At 42.9% G+C, this 16728-nt stretch overlaps 1 protein-coding gene across 1 annotated transcript; it reads left to right on the plus strand.

Annotated features, from left to right (window-relative positions):
- The first annotated feature begins 1642 nt into the window (after positions 1-1642).
- LOC311129421 (patatin-like phospholipase domain-containing protein 2) lies at positions 1643-10658 on the plus strand. Its single transcript, XM_084161706.1, has 9 exons — positions 1643-2041; positions 3414-3646; positions 3974-4039; positions 5624-5833; positions 7302-7362; positions 7564-7752; positions 7936-8068; positions 8505-8624; positions 8750-10658. Exons 1-9 carry the CDS (start codon positions 1855-1857, stop codon positions 8979-8981), a joined length of 1431 nt encoding a protein of 476 aa, XP_084017832.1. The 5' UTR covers positions 1643-1854; the 3' UTR covers positions 8982-10658.
- The last annotated feature ends 6070 nt before the right edge of the window (positions 10659-16728 follow it).

A 16728-nucleotide genomic window follows, 5' to 3' on the forward strand; every position in this document is an offset into this window, starting at 1 on the left:
CAGTGCACAACACAACAGCTGTCTGTGACCAGGCGAAAAAACCTTTCCAAGCCAAACCTTCATACCATAACCGCTAACCGCTACACACAGCCTACATCATTGTCACCATGTCACCATATTAGCTAACGTCATAGTCAACATAGCTACTAGAACTACCGTGTTTGTAAACCCGCTACAATCACGCAGTACAGTGTACAGCATGCAGTTTAGCAGTTACACCAGCGGGACCCAATGGCAATAAATTAATAAAACCGAAAGCTTCCCTTGACTTGGAAGAGTTCCAGTGCTGGATAGCCTTAGCCAGCTAGCTAGCATAAATTGCATTCCACTCTGTTTGATCCTGGTGTTTGAGTAGGCTAAATTAGCTAGCTGTATTAGCTAATTAAGTGAAAGTGAAAAAATACAACAAAATATAGCTAGCTCTCTCTCTCTCTGCTGCTTCTGTTAAAAACAGAGGAGGATGGAAAATAGCTGTCCTCCGGCTACACCATGGTGCTACCCCAGAGAGTGCTGTTGATGCTACTGTAGACCATTGCAAAACAGTGTTTTAATCAGTTATTTTGTGACTTGAATATATTTAGTATAGTTTTATCTAAAAATGATAACTTTTTAATGTTTCACTATTTTTATTTTTATGAAATTCACTGAGTGGGATGGTCCTCCCCTCCCTCCTCTGAGGAGCCTCCACTGATACACCTAAGAACGTGCATTCTCAAGCCTACAGCATGCTGCATCTCAGGGTAGTGAGGGTACTGCACTAACATATTGCATAGCATCAACACATTCCAATATTGTTTACCTGATTTGGAATATGCTACTTCTGAGGGAGAAGTTGGCGACCTGCTCCATCTTTCCTCTGCAGAAGGGTGGGAACCGCACTCCATCAAACACGAAGTAGGCCTATTTGGTCTCAAACTCTATCTGGGTGCTTTGCGTGTCTGCCTTGCGCTTGGCCATCCTCAAAAAAGGCACCAAACGAAAAGATTTTCGTAATGCAAAGATTATAATTTGATTTGTTTTGAGAACGATCATATGTATCCTCTTGAGTCGGGATATATGGCTTGGCTAGGGCGTGATAGTCCGCGAGCGAAGTACCCTTGACCTTCAGGCTTCTGCCAATCACGTCGTCGTAAAGTGACGTAATGGGATGCGCTTATGTGATGCGCGCGCCTCCTCCTCAGCATCAGCACCAGTTCGCTGTGGCGGGGTACGCACGTGCTCACTAGTCTCTGTAGCGGGAAGAGGAATGCCTTCAAGCATACATGAAGCATTCAAGATGATGCAGGTAGGCCTGTTCTTTTTGTAAGATAAAATCAACAGATAAGGTTTTTCAATCCTTGCGTGATTGGTATCATGAGCCTATGGATTTCTCCTTGTTTGATCTGGGTGTTAGCCTATAGGCTCAAATCTGTTAATAAGGTTCGATTTGTCACAGTAATAGCAGGCAGGTGAAACAAATATAGATTAGATTAGAATAGAATAGACATGAACAGAATGCGTCGCTCTCATGTGTTAACGATGCAGAATGTGGGGGCGTGGCTCCTCCTTATGCGGATTGGCCAGACCTGCCCTGTTCTAGAACCGGGAAGTTTATGGCAAATCAGCGCTCCGGCGATTATCAACACATAGGCTAACTGTCGACTCTTTGTACGTTACTACGTTACTCAAGAGGAGTAGACTGACTAGTGTGTGCTATTTTGATCCGTCCTCTATTCATATATCTTTCGGAACTGTTGTTGACATTCAGTAATGAAGGGAACTTGTCAAAAGCTCCATGGGTAAACATTTTGGAGTGATTATTACAAGCGCATTTACCCAAACTTCTAGGTCCTCGCCAAAGACTGTCCACCAGGGATGTTCGACCTAACGAAGGAATGGAATCTGTCGTTCGCCGGCTGCGGGTTCCTGGGGATCTATCACATCGGAGTGGCCAGCTGCCTGTTGGAACAAGCGCCCTACCTCATCAAAGGTGCCACCAAGATTTACGGGGCTTCGGCCGGTGCCCTAACCGCCTCGGTGCTCGCCAGCCAGGCATCCATAGGTAGGCATCCAATACCCAACACTGGCCCCTTGATTTCACCGGTCCCTGTCATCAGTGGAATGCCTAGATGGGGACTTTTAAGCAAAAGGGGCGCACAAGGAGTAGCCTAGTCCTCTCTTTCATGTGTTTAGGCAACTTTAGAGAAGCAACTAAATTAACTTTAAAGAATAATCACTTGTGGCCTTGATACATGGGGTAAAATTATTTAAACAATGCTTAAAACTTTGCAGGTATGTATAGGTGGTTATACTGGTGCTCCTTTGTAGCTCAGTATAGAGCATGGCGCTTGTAACGCCAAGGTAGTGGGTTCGATTCCCGGGACCACCCAGACATAAAATGTATTCACACATGACTGTAAGTCTCTTTGGATAAAAGTGTCTGCTAAATGGCATATATTATTTTCATGTTATAAACTACCAATTATTAATAATTACATAATTACATGGTCAGAGTCAAAATGCCTGCCTGTTTATAAATATTGTAGCCTACCATTGATAAATGCCATCTGAGTCAGTTATAGGACTATTGACCTATTGGTCATCTGGATCAGCGGCCTCCCAATGGTACTGATTGATCTCGCTGACTAGGGGAAAACACAATCCCGATTAAGAGCAAACATGCCCCTGCATGACATAGAACGTGACATAGTAAGCTCTTAGCTAAGTCTCTGTGTGATACCAGGCCTCTTTCACTTTCTTTTAAACCCAATAACCTTATAGTGAAGAGACCAAGGACTAGTCTGAAAGGTTTCTTGGAATCAGTCCATACCTGGCACACTTAGTACGTGTCCCAGTTGTATCATGTCTAATTGAGAGAGAAAGAGAGACAGTTAAAGAGGGTGAGAGAGTGAAAGAGTAATAGAGGGAGACTTATTGAGTGAACAGTCAATATAGGGGTCATTAAGAGTCAAAAGAAAGCACTGGATTGTTGTGAAAAATTGGCAGAAGAAAGATAGATATAGGTTACCGTTCATGACATCAGTTCTTATAGGGTTACGTTTTTGCCAGAGTTTCACTGTGTCAGTGACTCACATGTGTTCCACTGATAGTGTAAGTAACATCATTATTCCAGCCAGATAAGACTACCTCAGTATTTTCTAATCACTTGATTTTCTTTACTAGAACTCTGTCTGTGTGCATAACAGTCTTTAGATCCATTCCGTCCAAGTGTAGATAAGATGAACACACATAACTAGCTCAGTAAAGGTGCAGAGCAGTAAATAAGTGAAATCAGTGGAGAAATGGGTTTTGTGAGCTACAGATCACTGTTTAATTCCCTTGAGAATCAATCTTGCTTTGAATAAAACACATTATCCAATTCCTCCCAATGGAAGGCCCTAACACACTGTCTCTCCGTCCCTCCCCTCCTCTAGCTAAGTGCTGTGAGGATGTGATCGAGACGGTCAAGGAGGCTCGGAAGCGTAACCTGGGTCCCCTCCACCCCTCATTCAACCCGCTCAAGAGCATCAGGTCGGGCCTGGAGCGCGACCTGCCCGCCGATGCACACACACTCGCCTCCGGGAGGCTGTGTGTGTCACTCACTCGCGTGTCTGATGGACAAAACGTCATCGTGTCCGAGTTCAAGTCCAAGGAGGAGCTCATCCAGGTGAGTGTGCCTCGCTCAACCCACCTGGGCTGCTATTCACAAAACATATCCGAGTAGGAGTGCTGATCTAGGATCAGTTTGGCCTCTTAAATCATAATGGATAAGGAGGTGGCACCTGATCCTAGATCAATACTCCTACTATGAAACACATTGTGAATATGGGTCCTGAACACCCCTGAGCACTTGAGAGTTTTTCCATATCCCATATTTATCCCATACATATTTGTCCTTTCACCTACTGGCCTTGCCATTGACTTTTTACATAAGTTGTATTTAGTGTAAACTGGGTTGAACTGTGTAACATCTCTTTCTCTGGTGTGTCCACAGGCGCTACTGTGTAGCTGTTTCATCCCCATATACTGTGGCCTGATCCCCCCATCCTTCCAAGGAGTGGTACGTTTCCTTGAACACTGTTTCCTTATTTTCTAAGAAGAAGCAGCAGATGTTGGACTTGGTTTATTATGGTCTCATCTTTGATGCCTTTATTGCTCAGGTCATAGTCATAAGGAGGCTATAGGTTCAAGTGTTACACAATGTTGTCTTTTTCTGTTCGTGTGTATGTCTGTCTGTCTGTCGGGTCTGTGCATACACTCTGGTACTTGTCCATTTGTCAGTCTACCCTACCCTAGTAGCTAATCAGCCCGAGGACCATTTCCCTTGGCAGGCCAGTGGTGTATTATATACTTCCAGATTGGCTTCTGGCCTCAGCAGATTGGGACCAGGGAGTCCAGGGTGGCTCCATTCTAAACTGAGTCACTAGGACATAGGAGCACAGTCCTCCAAAACATAAACTACCATATAACACTGACCTATTTAGGTAGCTTTTTCTCTAGTATATTTCACTGCTATCTGCTCTTGTTATTCTTGAGGGCATATAGCTGCTATCTGGGCATGTCCCTGGCTCAGTGCCAAAGGATACATCCATAGAACACAGGTAGAACACACTGGATTGTACAATAAATATAGGTTATAGTTAGTGTGTCCTATAGCCGGGTGAGTCAGGTTCACAGATAGCTATTTAGAGATCCTGTTTAAACTCCTCCACCCCCGCCCAGCCGTCTCTCTCTCTCTCTCTCTCTCTCTCTCTGCTGTACATTGTGTACCATTCTGTCTCAGCTGTACATTGTGTACCATTCTGTCTGAGGTGAAGAACAGGCTCAGAGCCAAGTCTACATTGTGACTCAACACATTAACACACATACCTGTCTTATGCCCCGTCTCTCTATATAGATGTATGCCCTATACTAGGCCTATTAAGACCAACATATACAACAGTCATATATGACTTATGAACAGCATATCTGAGGGCATGAAGTTCAACTTTCTACCAGTTGACTGAGCATGTACTTTTTCAGAATATTGTACCAACTATTTATTTACCTTTCTTGTGAAAGTGATGAAGTTTCATTTAAAATAGATTTCAACACGGGACTACATTCACGTAACAGTTGGCTATGACACTCTGAACAAGGAAATATACTACAATCTTTGCCCTCAGCCCTGAACTCTCTTTGCCAACCTCACTGCCAAATTGAGTCTTGATCTGGCTTTGGAACTGGCACTGCTATCCTTTTTCCCTCAGATGTTCTAAGCGTTTTACACTGGAAAACTATTAATTCATTTGGAAATGTTAGAGGGTCGCTCGCATCTGAACTTGAAATGGAGCTACATCGTGTAATTATGTAAGACTGGCGTAAAAATTGATTAATTCTCCAAATAGTAATGTCAGATTGTTTGGTCATGAGTTGGCAGTGTGGAGAGGCTGGCTAATGGTAAATATTGTACTGACATGCCTAATATGCCCTCAAAGGAGAATGTTACCTTGAATATGTCGTATCATATTAGATTTCAGTGATAACCGAGTTGGGTTATAAGTGACGTGTTTTTTAGCAGAAGATAGGTGGAGGAAGTCAACAACAAATATTTATGAGTCCAACAACACAATATTCTCACTTTATCACCCTCTTCTCGCTGCAGCGTTACGTGGATGGGGGGATCAGTGACAACCTTCCTCAGTCGGAGCTGAAGAACACCATCAGCATTTCTCCGTTCTCGGGCGAGAGCGACATCAGTCCCCGGGACACCTCCTTCAACTTCCACGAGCTGCGATTCACCAACACCTCCATCCAGATTAACCTGGGCAATATGTACCGCCTCAGCAATGCCCTGTTCCCCCCAGAACCCAAGGTAGGACGCCTGCTATGACTGCTTACCAATGCGTTATGCATAGCCGCAGGAAGATGTTTGGGGGTGGGGGTGCTGCGATTTTTCCGCCGAGGGGGCGGATAACGTGCTGCAGCACGTTATATATGGGTTATGAATGTGTTATGAAGTCCTTATGTAGGCCCTGTTGCCAAAGGTAGGATGGAGGATCAGGATGCTCCTTAGTCCCATTCATAAATGCCTTATGTATGGGTTATGAATGTGTTATGAAATCCTTATTTAGGTACCCTTGAAATAGTTGTTTTCCATGGTTCTAAACATTCTATACATTTCTGTGGGAGAGTGTAGTAGTCTGGTATGGGAGACTGGACACCTCATAGTTTGACCCCTGACCTCCCACTATCCTATTCCCTGATTATATAACCCCAACTCCCCCATTTCGCCCCCTACCCTGTCTCCTCCTTGGACTCTGCCTCCTACCCTTACCCCCCATACTTCCCATCTGAACTTTGCCCTCCCCTGTCCCTCCCTAACTCCACAGTGATCAATACTGGCAGGACATTATTGGCTTCTGTCCCTGTTAAATTACATTCCCTGTATTCCACATTCTTCTTCACTTTCTGGATAATAACATGGGAGTCAACTTTTAGCGTAAGGTGAACTCTTTGATGTTGATCTGTGTCTCTTGGTTCAGTTTTCGCTGTGTTATTATTGTTGCTGCAATCCAAGATTTGCCACCGTCTTTTCCCTTCACGTGTGCCTAGAATGTTGTGTTTCCTGGAATTTGGGGATTATGTCATCCCTGTCCCGCCGACAGAGCCATGTGCAGAGGCCATACTTAGAATAAGGAACTGTGTTTTTCTTGACTCAGGCACCTTTACATTTGACATAGTGTTTACATATGACATGCACAGACACACATAGAAAACTCCACCCTGCCTTTTCCCTCACGTATAATAGTTTAACCTACCCTGACTAACTTCACACATAGGTAGTGTCACTGTGAAGTTAGCTGGCCAGATACCTCTCTCCCTGTGGCTTTGTTGTTGTAGGAACACACAGAATAAGGAGTAGCCAGAGAACAGAGAGAACTCTGCCACGTTGACCTTTAACACCTAGTTAAACACTTCCTGGATTGCTGTCCATTCACAAATACAGGAGCCTGTTGCCCAGGAGGGTTCAGGCTGATATAAGTAATTCCCCTCTGTTTTATGTGGTTAAAAACAGCTGTACTTGTGTAATACAGTTGTTAACTGTCAGCAATAACATGATTGCTAATCAGTCAGTGGTAGTGATAACAAATGACAAAATTAAGGTGAGATCATATATCTTGTGTGGGTATATCTGAGTCATAATGATCCTGTGATATGATTATGAGTGTCTTACATGTGTATCCTCTATCGCTTAAATATGAGCAGTATATTTATTCAATCTACCTCTTGCATATGATCCCCTACCTCAATAGGTATGATCTATGTGTTTTCTTTGGCAGGTCATGGCAGAGATATGTCAGAGTGGCTACAAGGACGCCCTTCGCTTTCTTGAGGAGAACCGTGAGTATTACTATGTTGCCTTTGACAGTAATAGTGGCAGTACTAAAATGATAAGCTACTGTGACATATATGCAGTGAGCATCAATGATGTCAATTGTACAGGGTTCAACATGAAGTATGGAGTAAACCAGCACTTATTTATTGGGGTAGTATTTTTATGCTGTGTTACAAAGATTATTCATGTATTGTTTATGATGTCAGATCTGCTGAAGCTGGAGTGTCCGACTGTCGGCCCCAACCCATCAGAAGCCATACACACCTGCTGCTGCAAGCCCATCGCCACGGAAACCACTAAGGACTGGCTGCTCCGGCGGCTCCGCCTCCTGAGGAAGCGGCACTGGTGGCTGGACGAGCAGATTGTTGACAACCTGCCTATCCAAATCAAAAAAGGTAGATAGGAGGTTAACCTAGACTTTCAGATATTTTCTGCTCAAAGCTGTTAGAAGCTGTTGTTATCTAGTTATAACATTGTGTTGTCACTGTGCTCTTGTCAGTGACATGTGGTTGTTGTGTGTATCTGAAAGTCCTCTGAGGCTGTGCGAAGTGTAACATATTGTGTGTCTATGACTGTAGTGTTCTGTGAGGCGTGCCAGCAGAAGCCTGGTCTGTATGCTAAGGTGTCCGAGATGCTGCCGGTCAGAGTGGCCTCCTACATGCTCCTGCCCTGCACACTACCTGTGGTGTCAGCCTACTCAGTGGGCAAGAGGTAAGACTACATCCTACACCACTAGTGCTACCTACCACAAACAAGCCCTCAATGAACTCAATGCGGTCACAGTAGCTCAAACAGCAACAAATGATGACAACAGTAATGCAAACAAATCAGCTTCTAAAAGCCCTGAACTAGCCTTTAGCATTACTAGCCTTTAGCATACAGTAGCCAATACCTTCAAACTATCCCTGACAGAAACCACTGACAACAAAGTAGTCATTAGCCCACCACAGCAACCAAATAACACTGGGAATGCAAACAAACTAGGAATACAAACAGGTTTCCTACTAAATGCAATCAATGTGAATGTGCTGCACAGGGACGCCAACTAGTGGGCAAGTCAATCCACCCAGGAATTGTTGAGAACTGGCCTCCCCTAGTGGTACATCACAGTACATTGACTCTGTGTTGTCCCTCTCCTGTGCTCCAGGTTTGTGGAGTGGATCCCAGAGGTGCCTGCAGACATGCGTTGGCTAGCTGGGGTGGCTGGGGATGTGGCTGGGAGCGTGTACAGACAGGCCTGGAGAGGAGCACCAGCAGACATAACCAGGTGAGAGACATGGAATTATTACTACTAGGTTATATTATGGATGGATGGAGTCTACTTGTAGATTTGTATGTCTGTCATACAGTATAAATAAAGTCTAATGGCCTTGTGTGTTTTTCTTTTTGCAGTGATGGTTCCCTGAGGAATTGCCTGAGTTTGCCTCCACCCCTGGATAGTGACAGACACAGGGAGAGAAACGGTCACCTCGCCGGGTTCGCTCTCTCTGCTCTCGACCTCCAAAGCCAATACTGGAACATCCCGACCCCACCCTCTTCCCACTGCCCCACCAGCCCCCTCATGCCCAGCCCCTCCCCACGACAGATCTGCTTCTTTGTTGGCTCGCAGGATGAGACTGACTGACAGACCCACGCACCAATGAGAGGACACTGTGACTTTGTTTTAAAAGATGATAGGACAGTCCAGCTCAAGATACCTCCCACAGGGCCTGTCTATAGGCTATAGGAACTGTGAAGGGTGGTTTGGGATGGACAAATGATGGTCATGTGATTGAATAGCTTTGGGATCCAGAACTGCTATAGACACACTAATGACTCAATCATGTCTTTTGATCACTCCACCAATCACATTTTATTCTATTGTACACATTGGAAAACAATGTACCAGCTCACCACCAAAGACCTCTGCAAGTGAATTCCTTTTTGAAATTATACATTTTATAACTATGTCTAGTTTTACCAGATAACTTGTTGTCACTACAACTCTTAACTACCTACCTACTTACTTACCTACCTCCCTACCTACAGTACCTACCTACCAGAAGAAGCTGGTGGCAGGAGCTATAGGAGGATGGGATCATTGTGATGGCTGAAATATAATAAATGGAACAGTATCAAACATATGGAAACCACATGTTTGACTCCGTTCCAAATCATCCATTCCAGCCATTACAATGAGCCCATCCTCCTATAACTCCTCCCACCAGCCTCCTCTACTACCTACCTACCTGCAGTACACAGGAGGTTAGTAGCACCTTAATTGGGGAGGACAGGCTTGTGGTAATGGCTGGAGGCGGAATAAGTGGAATGTTATCAAATACATCAAACATGGTTTCCATGTGTTTGATGCCATTCCATTCGCTCTGTTCCAGCCATTATTATGAGCCGTCCTCCCCTCAGCAGTCACCTTTGCTACAGTACCTACCTACCTTTGTTCAGTTAAATGTAGCATTCATTCATCATTCCTAACGGACTGTTGACCTTACTTGACGTTGACTTCCTTGACTATGAGCTTTGTGTTTTCCTGACTACTATTAGACAGGACCCTTGCACTGAACTATGAACTACTGTGATGAGCTGTGATGTGAAGAAGTTTGAATCACAATATTCTTGAACGTGCCTTTCCGAACTTCTCTCAATGTTGACCATAGCTTTTGCACAATTATTTGAGTTGCATATGATTCACAATTTTAATATGGCATCTTCAAATGGGTGATTTTCATGAAACCACTGTGAAAACCTCTGCCTACTTGTTCCTTTTATCCTTTACTGTTGTTATTGCAGAGTTGGCCCTTATCTTAATAACATAAAGCACAACACCAGTTTTTATGATGTGACATTCTGTCTTTAAATATACTGTAACTGTTAAAATCCTATTGTGCCTCAACCATCAATATGCGCTAAGATCCCCCACACACTGATCTCAATTGCAACCACTATTGGCCACAATATTACCACTCCCTAAAGCTTATGTCTGTGTATACTTGAAGTCCTGGTTGCTGCCAAAACATTTCAAGACTATTTAGCCCTCTGGTGAGTATTATCTTCGGTATAAATTAAACCTAATAATTGAGCAGACTAAGCACAGATTTTACTATTTGAAAATCATTCCGTACAATTGAAATTAGGTATTTCCTCGTTTACCACAGAGAATCTACTGTGGCAATTTACTCTACACATTTTATGAACGTAAAGCTTGTGTTGCTATACTTACTTTCATTTCCAATTAATGTAATCCATTAATAAAAACGTGTATTAATACAGTATGGTCATTTAGTCAAATAGTATGAAGTACAGCAGAAGTTTGTTAATAATGTCACTAGCATAGTCCATGTACACTAAAAGTTCACTTGAACTATGGTGTACTCTTTCAGTACTTCAATACAGACTTTCATTAAACTTTGTTCTTTGTCTTTTATTTCAGTGCATTTATATGGTGTTGAAGTACATTACATTGTAGTGTATTTGTTGTTATACTAAATCACATTTTATAGGGTATGAATAACATGTTTGTGACATTAACACACTTCTGCTGTACTTGAGAATAACTCTCAGGTACCTTTTAATTGTGTATAAAGTACACCTCAAATAATGATTTACAAGTCCTGTATAAAACTCCCCCTACTCTGGAGGGGAGCCTGCCCCTTATTGGCCTCCAAACATTACGTCTTGCAACGGAAACCAGTGCTGAGCGATTAGTGATTAGTGACTTTTGAGGTCGGTTCAGTTTTGGTTCGATTATTAAAAAATAATCACGGTTTTCGTTTTCGATTAGTTTTTTAGACATTAAATGCACTATGCATTATGTGGGTAGAATGCTGTAACAACACTGAATAACACAATTAATAAAAGTCCCATGATGGTAGTGAAAAAAAGCACTGCTTATCACTTATTAACCATCATTTATTCACATTACTTTACTTTAATAAAATATTTGTTTTATTTGATTACTTTATTATTTCCCTGTGTAGCTCAGTTGGTAGAGCATGGCGCTTGCAACGCCAGGGTTGTGGGCTCGTTTCCCACGGGGGGCCAGTATGAAAAAATGTATGCACTCACTAACTGTAAGTCGCTCTGGATAAGTGCGTCTGCTAAAATGACTAAAATGTAAAACATTTCATTCCAATTCATCATCATCTCTTTAGAGCTGCTGCCAGTGGCGGCTGGCCGATAGAGGGCGCTAGGGCGCCGCCCCCTTAAATAAAATTATTTTAAAAAATAAAATAAAAAATAAATAAAAATAATAATAATAATAATAAAAACATCAGTATTTCAATATTTGTGTGTTTGAAATATGGAATGCACACAGTAATATGTGTAAGATATGATAGAAAATCATATTCGCAACCTTTCCTCTGCCTGTCAAACGCCTCGTCAGCTCTGGGCGATACAGAAAGTGCCCCGAGGAGGCGGGTCTACGTAGCAGTTAAGCCAATTGCTAATTTAAGATATGAATGTATGACATAAAATGTAGCCAATCAGCGATCTTAAATCGAATCCAAGGAGGGCGATTATTTTATCGCCCCAAGCTCGCCCCTGATAAAATAAGGACCGGGCTCCAGTGGCGCCATTTTTACTAGACGACAATGGCGAGCGCAAACGTTACTCCTCCAAGACCCAACCCTAACTCGGTGAAATCTCTCCTCCAAGATCCGTTTGAGAGGAGAACTTTGTCAGAGAAAGTTCGGGTGAAAGAGCTGGGCCCAGATCAACCTGACCTCTCAATCAGACAGCAGGCTAGCGAGAAAGGGAAGCAGTATATGCGCGGCTTCTCCCGTAGGTGGTACACCAGGAAGGCTTGGCTAGCTGGGTGCACTGATGCTAATGCTTTATTTTGCTTTCCGTGCTTGCTTTTTAAAACGACGGGGTCAGATTCAGCATGGACAGGTACCGGAGTGAGGGATATGAAGCACCTGTCAGAGAAGGTAAAGAAACATGAGAACACCAGGGCACACATGGACAACTCTGTAAAGCTAGCTGTATTAGGAAGGGTGAACATTGCTACGCAGCTGGATGACGGCCACAGGATTGCGGTGAGGAAACACAATGAGGAGGTGGATAAAAACAGGCACATTCTATCCAAAATTATCGATTGTGTGAAGTTCTGTGGGGCTTTTGAGTTGGCCTTGCGTGGGCACGAGGAGACTGACTCCTCGGACAACCCCGGCATTTTCCGGGGCTTAATGGATTTTGTTGCCTCCCTCGACAGTGTGCTGGAGGAGCACCTGAAGACAGCTACCGTTTTTAAGGGCACGTCAAAGACGATACAGAACGAGCTGTTGGACTGTATGCTGTCAGTGCTTAAGGATTACATCCTGGAGGAAGTAAAGAGTGCTGATTTTATCGCCATTCAAGCTGACGAGACGACTGACGTTTCCACCCACTGCCAGTTGGTGCTTGTGATACGCTACATCGATGCTAAAAGTAACGTCCAAGAGCGTTTTTTCGAGTTCATTTTGATCGAGAACGCAACCGCCGACACCATCGCTACAGCGCTGCTGGAGAGGCTCAGCACCATACTCTCACATGGACAAAAGGCCAAACTTATTGCCCAGGCTTACGACGGAGCAAGTGTGATGAGGGGAGCCACCGGCGGAGTGTAGCGTAAAATAGTGGATGTGTACGAAAATGCGCACTACGTCCACTGCTATGCACATCAGCTGAACCTCATCATGCAGCAGGCTACTTCACGCATCCCCAGGATCGGCACTTTCTTTTCCGACCTTGCAGGATTTTCTGCTTTCTTCTCCAGGTCTCCCAAGCGAACCACCGTGCTTGACGAAGTGGTTGCGCATAGACTCCCCAGAGCCTCTACAACACGGTGGAACTTCCACAGTCGCGCTGTAAACACTGTGTACGAGTACAGGGATGACCTCCTAACGTGTTTCCAGACCATCAGAGACTCTGGGAACTTTGATGCCCCGACTGTCAGAGAGGCGGGGGGCTTTGTGAGGATGCTCGAAGACGAGGCTTTCTGTTTTTTCCTGGCACTGTTCCACAAGATCATGCCAAATGTGGACATGCTTTTCAGCCAGCTGCAGAAGAGGAACATCGACCCTGTCTTCATTAAAACACTTGTCCAGAGGTTCACAGACAGCATGCTAACAATCAGGTAAATAACTATATTTACTATTGGCTGATAAAGATGTTGTTAGAAAGATGAATAGTTCACTTACAACAGTTTAAAAGCCTAAATGTGTCTGGTCATCAAAGTGAGTGATTATCATAGAGCCGTCACAATTATATTTGTTTTAGTATTTTAAAAGGAAAGAGAAGACACAATCAGACGTTGATAATAATGCAGGAAAGTACTACACAGTTTGTAATAATTATTCAGGTGTCCAACAGGTCAATTTCTAGAAGAGGCCTAGTTGTTATTGAAGATTAACTTTATTGCTAAGTGCACAGCAGAACAAAATGATGTTGCATCCCTCTCACAAATGTAATAGAAAAAGGCTTTAAAACGTAATAACATCAGTTAATTATGTACATCACAGGTTAAAAGCAGTTACTAGACATAGTTTGTGTGTATATACACACTATATGTCTGTCTGTCTGTCTGTCTATATATATATATATATATATATATATATATATATATATATATAAAAGTCACTGGTTGTGTGTTGAGGGGGAATTACAGTGAGTTAAGAAGTCTGATTGCAAGTTATCAAATTAAACTTTATTTTTTGGACCCAGGGCCTCAATTCCCTCTTTGTGTGGGGACAGCGCATCTGACGAGCAGCAACAGCCCATCAAGCGACGGAGGATGCTGGGACCAGGAGAACAACAGAGGTTGGCTATAGAGGTAAGTTGTGATGTAATTGTCAGTGTTTCCCCCTAGAACTTTTTTCAGGCCTGGTAGTATGTAGCCAAAACCCTGAACAATCAGCACCTTGGTAATCATATACTTGAGTTGGACATAGGCATGTGTCAGTCAGGATCACTTGCATCAAAATAGCTTAATTGCAAATTAAAGCTGATGATGTATCTTTTACAGGTATGTGATACCATCCTGAGTCATGCCAAAGAGAGGTTCTCCTTCACCCAGCACCTCATCAGCGCAACACTATTGCACGGAGAGTTGTTCCCACAACACAGTGTGAAGTTCCCCGATACAGCGCTTGAAACAACCGTGGAGGCGTACCCCATGTTGAACAAGGCCAAGCTCAAAACCGAACTGTCCCTCATCTATGAGAACAGTGAGTTCAAGGCTTGTAGTGGTGCAGTGCCCCTGTACCAGTTCTTCATGGAGAACAACCTTCAGAGCACTTTCACAGAGACTGCCAGCCTCCTCAAGATCCTCATCACCACACCCATGACAACTGCTGAGTCAGAAAGGTGCTTCTCTACACTGAAAAGGATCAAGACCTTCCTGAGAAACAGCATGACACAGGATCGCCTGAACGCTCTGGCCATGCTCTCCATGGAGAAGAAACTTGTCAGGGACATTCCTGACTTTAATCAAAGGGTCATTGAGAGGTTTGCCACTCAGAAGGACAGACGGGCAAAATTCCTGTACAAATAAGATGACAGACACACACACACAGAGCAGCTCTGGCCGCATGTTTCTTTGTATATAGTTGACCTTAGCATAAAAAATCCAGTTATATATGGAACTCTAGAAAGTCTTAATAGTGTCTTTGCTAATATTACTGTATATATGTTGTTTTGTATCAATTAATTGTTGCAGTTCTGGAGCACATTAACAATTAGTCACATTTAGTATGATCATAAAATACTGTATGCTATTCTTCCAGTCAAAGGTTTGAGTTCATCCACTTGATATCCATTTCTATATTATACATCCTTTTATACAGTGTAAGATTTCCTATAAACTTTATAATAATTTCATGTTATTGTCCACTTTCCACTCTGTTCTGACAGCATGCCTGTTGCGTTGCCTGTTTACTACCAATGGTGAAAAGTTCACTTTAAATGCAAATGAAAGGCTTGGGTTTGTGTAATATGTTTTTGTGTAAGAATGCCTCAACTTTTTAATATTGGCATTAAATAATTACTGAATGTTTCACTGAGCACTGCTGTCCTGCAGTTTGTGTTAAAATATATCGCGATGGTTACAGGGAAAAAAAAGTATGGCACAGCCCCACCGAGAATATTTTTCACCAGCCGCCACTGGCTGCTGCCTATGCTGTCTGACAATATCATTATTTTAGTAGTTCTTCAAAGTAAATAAGGCATACTTTTATGAATACCAACTATTAGATAATGTATTTTCAGGCTTGCGAAGCAACTGCTTTTTATTCCTCTGGATCGTGCATTCTCTCTTCTCTCAGTGTCTGCTCCACACAGACCGGACAAGTTTAAGCGGTTTAAGTTTAAGCGCGCAATGGATTATGGTAATTGTAGTTATTTACCAAGTTTTCTGGCTAAACTATGTAGAATATTGGCCTGTTGGAAACTACAACTCCCTACTACATCACACAGTTCAGGCTTAATCTGATTTAACTCTACAGAAACTACATATCGAGCTCACAAAAAAAGAAAAAAAAGAAAAATAGTTGAACAGATGTCGGTCAATTAGTTGTTTAAAAACCGAAAAATAACCGACATTTAGGTTAATCGCTCAGCACTAACGAAAACGTTTACCAAACATAACAAACAGAACAAACGGAACGAAATGGGGAGGGACCTACTTACATTTGTCCATTAGAAACTCTCGTTTAAGTTACAAAATGTTTTCCGTTTGGAGTAAACGGTTTCTGTTGAAAAACGTTTAACAACAGACGTTTTGCAACAGAATTGGCGTAATGAATACACCCCAATTGGTCCTTTCCGGTCCTCTCGCTGTTCATTCCATAGAGATAGATATACTCTAGTGGCCAAAAGCCTGTAACGGTATGTGCAGCGCCATTGAGGACTTTCACCATTCCTTAACACCCAATGGGTTAAGGGATGATCACATAATTCCATCTAGGTCACCAGGAGGGATAAACCAATGAATTACACTTGTGAGCAAACATTCCATAACTGCAGGTGGAAGTAAATTGCCAAACTAGGCTTTATAGGCTACCTGTTCAAACAAGGTGGCAGTGTACACCCAGTTTGTTTGCCAACTCATAGAAGTAGTAGAAGAAGAAAATGGACTACTTCAAAATGGAGATGGAATCAATGGCGCTGCCCATGGTCTAGTTTCCATAGCCACAAAGTCCTAAACCCTGCCTATTTCTACAATTTATCTTCTTAAAATGTGATTTTAAACGTAACCTTAACCACACTGCCAACATAATGCCTAACACTAAACTTAAATTAAGACCAAAAAGCAAATTTCTTTTTTAATACATTTTTACTACATAACCAATTTTGACTTTGTGGCTCTGCTAGTGGAAACCGCTGCCCATGCATGCTCT

This window comes from Coregonus lavaretus (assembly GCF_964263955.1).
Source record: "Coregonus lavaretus genome assembly, chromosome: 5".
Taxonomy (NCBI): domain Eukaryota; kingdom Metazoa; phylum Chordata; class Actinopteri; order Salmoniformes; family Salmonidae; genus Coregonus; species Coregonus lavaretus.